This window comes from Limulus polyphemus, unplaced genomic scaffold (genome assembly GCF_000517525.1).
Source record: "Limulus polyphemus unplaced genomic scaffold, Limulus_polyphemus-2.1.2 Scaffold1, whole genome shotgun sequence".
In the NCBI taxonomy this organism is placed as follows: Eukaryota; Metazoa; Arthropoda; class Merostomata; order Xiphosura; family Limulidae; genus Limulus; species Limulus polyphemus.
Genome location: NW_013665611.1, coordinates 2,858,420 through 2,861,606, shown reverse-complemented (window position 1 = coordinate 2,861,606; position 3,187 = coordinate 2,858,420). Strand labels below are relative to the sequence as shown.

The window sequence follows — 3,187 nt, the reverse complement described above, 5'->3', positions numbered from 1 at the left end:
CTTTCATTGAGGGCGTGTCTGTGTGCCAGACAAGTTTCGGAGAATTCCACTCCTCATCAGTGACTCTGGACACACCACCAATGAAAGAATAGACCATTCCAAGCTTTTACTTGTTGTTAAACAAATGTTTAAACAACTCTATTCAATCATTAATACTAATTATCTGGATTTTTTGTACAGTAGAACAGTGAAGATCAAAGCATTTTGCTGAACTTTCGCTTAAATAAATTAGAAAGTAAATCATAGTCTACTTTTTCGATTTAAATTCTAAACTTTTTTATAGTTCTACACCAAATAAAAATGGAAAGGCCTGCCATTCCATACTTGCAGGGTGACTTTAACCATGCCTGCCATTCCATACTTGCAGGGTGACTTTAACCATACCTGCCATTCCATACTTGCAGGGTGACTTTAACCATACCCATGATGGGATAAATTTATTATTATTTTTACACTTGTAACTGAGTCGTTGCCGTTTCGTTTCTTTTCTTAGAAACATAATCAACTTTAAAGAGATTTCCTTAAGAAATACAAACTTCCTGAGACTAGTAATATACACATTTATTTTTGACAGGCGAAGGTCTTTTTATCCTATTGACCAATCAGACAGCAGATCTCTCTGAAGCCTTCGATTTAGCCTCTAGGGGAAAACTTGCGAGTAGAAGCAGACCAACAGCTAGAGCCAATTCTGGTATTTCAATCAAATATTTCATGAAATCTGACAACTTTTGTGTCCATGACTTATTATTTTAGTGCGAGTCTTTCTACATTAGTAAACTGAATACACCATAGTACAAAGATAGAGGATGTGTGAATAATAGTCTAAATCAAGAGCTGATCTGTAAAATTATATGGAATTACTAGTCATAGTTCAGAGTTAATTAGTATTACTACACCATATATAACAGAAGTGACAAATTAAGATGAATTATAACATTCTATATTGTTTGAAGGGAACATTTCTTAATTATAAGGTAGTATCAGTGTTTTGTGAAATCTTACGTAACATTTGGACTTCTTTTTTTTTTTTTTTACTTTTAGAAACTTCGTTTAGAAGATCTTTACAACCCAAGTCAATGAGCAGACACTCTGAAAAGTACAGGAATGAATCCAATCAGCCTCTTCTCAGCTCGGGTTCTGATGGTAGTACTTCTGATGCTTGTTCCGAAAACATTCGATTCAGTTCTGATTCTCTAACGCGAAATGAAAATTATCCCACTAGTACAACGTGTAAAACCCATCATCGATGTCCATCGTTAACATCTCCGTTCACGGCATCATTTATATCCAAGGATAGCGACGTGGGGAGTGCACAAACAATTTCTTTAGCGTTAGGCTATTCCCGTGAACAAACACCACAAATTTTAAATCAAAGTCTGGAATCCAATGTGAACATGAATATTTTGGATATAGAAAGAGACTGGTAAGTTTAATTGAAAAAAAAGGTATTCTTAAGAAATTTTCTAAGAAAATCAATTGTAAAATGAGAAATCGGATTTATTTTTTTAATTTCAACAAAATAATTAACATGTCAGCGATATTATTTTAGTGTACGCTAGGAATAATGGCATGAATTATTTTTTTACTTAATAACATTTCAAAGTACATAAAAGCTGTTATTCTCCAAAAACTTTGGATTTTACATCAAATGTTTCAATTTTTTATGTTACTGCATAGGAACGCCAATCAATGTGATAAGTGTGGACGACAGTATTGTCCATCAAACAAACTGACATCTTCCTCTCTACAAACGCGACACGAGAATAGTGCTTTAGCTTCTCACTGGTGTCCCAATATAAAAGCAGGGTCCCCAAATAAAGAAATTACTTTCCAAGGGAATACTGTGATCGTGGGATGCGGTAAGAGACGGCCTTCCGACAGATCTTCGATGTCCTCCCAGAGTAGTCACAGCAGTAGTGCCAGTAGCAGTGGTTCTGAATACTCTTTACCAAAAAACTGTCTCGATAACGTATACGGAAAACTAAGAGGTACTCACGTGATAAAACAACCACCCAGTCTCCCAAAACTCCTCATAAGGAGAAGTGTTCCTATTCAAGAGGAAATTTCTGGTGTTGTAACTTCTAGTGCTCAGCAGCAAGGCAAGTGGGCTAATAATTTGCATACGAGTTCAATCATTGGAAGCTCAGAAAAATGTTGGTCCAATGACGTTATTCCTCGTGTGCACAAAAGAAGTGCCTCTTGTTCTTGTACCTATCGACCAATAGATGAACTGAACAAACCAAAAGATTCATCTAACAGCGTAGGAAAATTATTTGGATCAACACCTAAAATGGATATAACAGGCTCACCTAATGACAGCCCTGTTAGACAAAAAAGACGAAATGTGGGGATCTTGAGGTCACAAAAATCTACAGATAGCCCCTACGTTCATTACGCAGTACCTAAGCCTATTCTTCATGATGACAAAGACAAGGTAAATAATGCAGCAAATTGCTGTCGGCTGAATCATTGATGGATGTATTTTTCGTTTTATTTGTTTATTGAGAACAAAATACGAGTAAAAATTAAAGTCCACATTAAAAATAATCAAAACTATCGTCTTCGTTCCGTTTTTCAGGAGAACAATTGTAGAAATTATTCTTTGATATATTTTAAAAACGTCAGCTCTGTTTAGGACAAAAATCACGTTAAGAAATAATAACAAACTTCTAACTCAAATATTAAACCAGAACTGAATGTGGACTGTATGAAATTGTGATGAAATTTTGAACAGTAAATATTTTAAATAATATTAGAAAACAAACTCGGAAATTACTGAAAGTCGAGTTACGTATGTTGTTAATAAGCATCTAATGAAAAACAGTTCTAGCTAATATAAATGAATCTGCTCAAAACAGAGTTCCATGGGAAGATGAAGAAGTATAATAGGTTTAATAGATTTTTGTACGATAACAATTTAGATTTTGTTTTTAACTACCATTTCAGGAGAAACAACTGAGAAACCAGGCTTGGAGTTCACAGGTGCCTTTATTGACTACGCAACATTATGACGTTCCTCGTAAAATCAGAGTAAGTCATATAATACCAATAAAGTTCTTATAATTTTTATATCATCGACGTCGTTCCATCAATTTTACCTGTTTCATTTTGAGATGATTTTTTTGTAACTTGTGTAAATTAGGTTTGGTTTGGTTTGTTTTCAATTTCGCGCAAAGCTACACGAGGG

General features: G+C 34.6%; 1 protein-coding gene across 1 annotated transcript in view; it reads left to right on the top strand.

The window, feature by feature from the left end:
• The window catches only part of LOC106460637, a 128,563-nt gene that overhangs the window by 119,900 nt on the left and 5,476 nt on the right, over positions 1-3,187 (top strand). The window contains exons 5-8 of the mRNA XM_013920389.2: positions 575-691; positions 1,042-1,423; positions 1,678-2,434; positions 2,947-3,030. Of these exons, the coding sequence (XP_013775843.2) occupies positions 575-691; positions 1,042-1,423; positions 1,678-2,434; positions 2,947-3,030 (1,340 nt within the window). The remainder of the gene's footprint in view (positions 1-574; positions 692-1,041; positions 1,424-1,677; positions 2,435-2,946; positions 3,031-3,187) is intronic.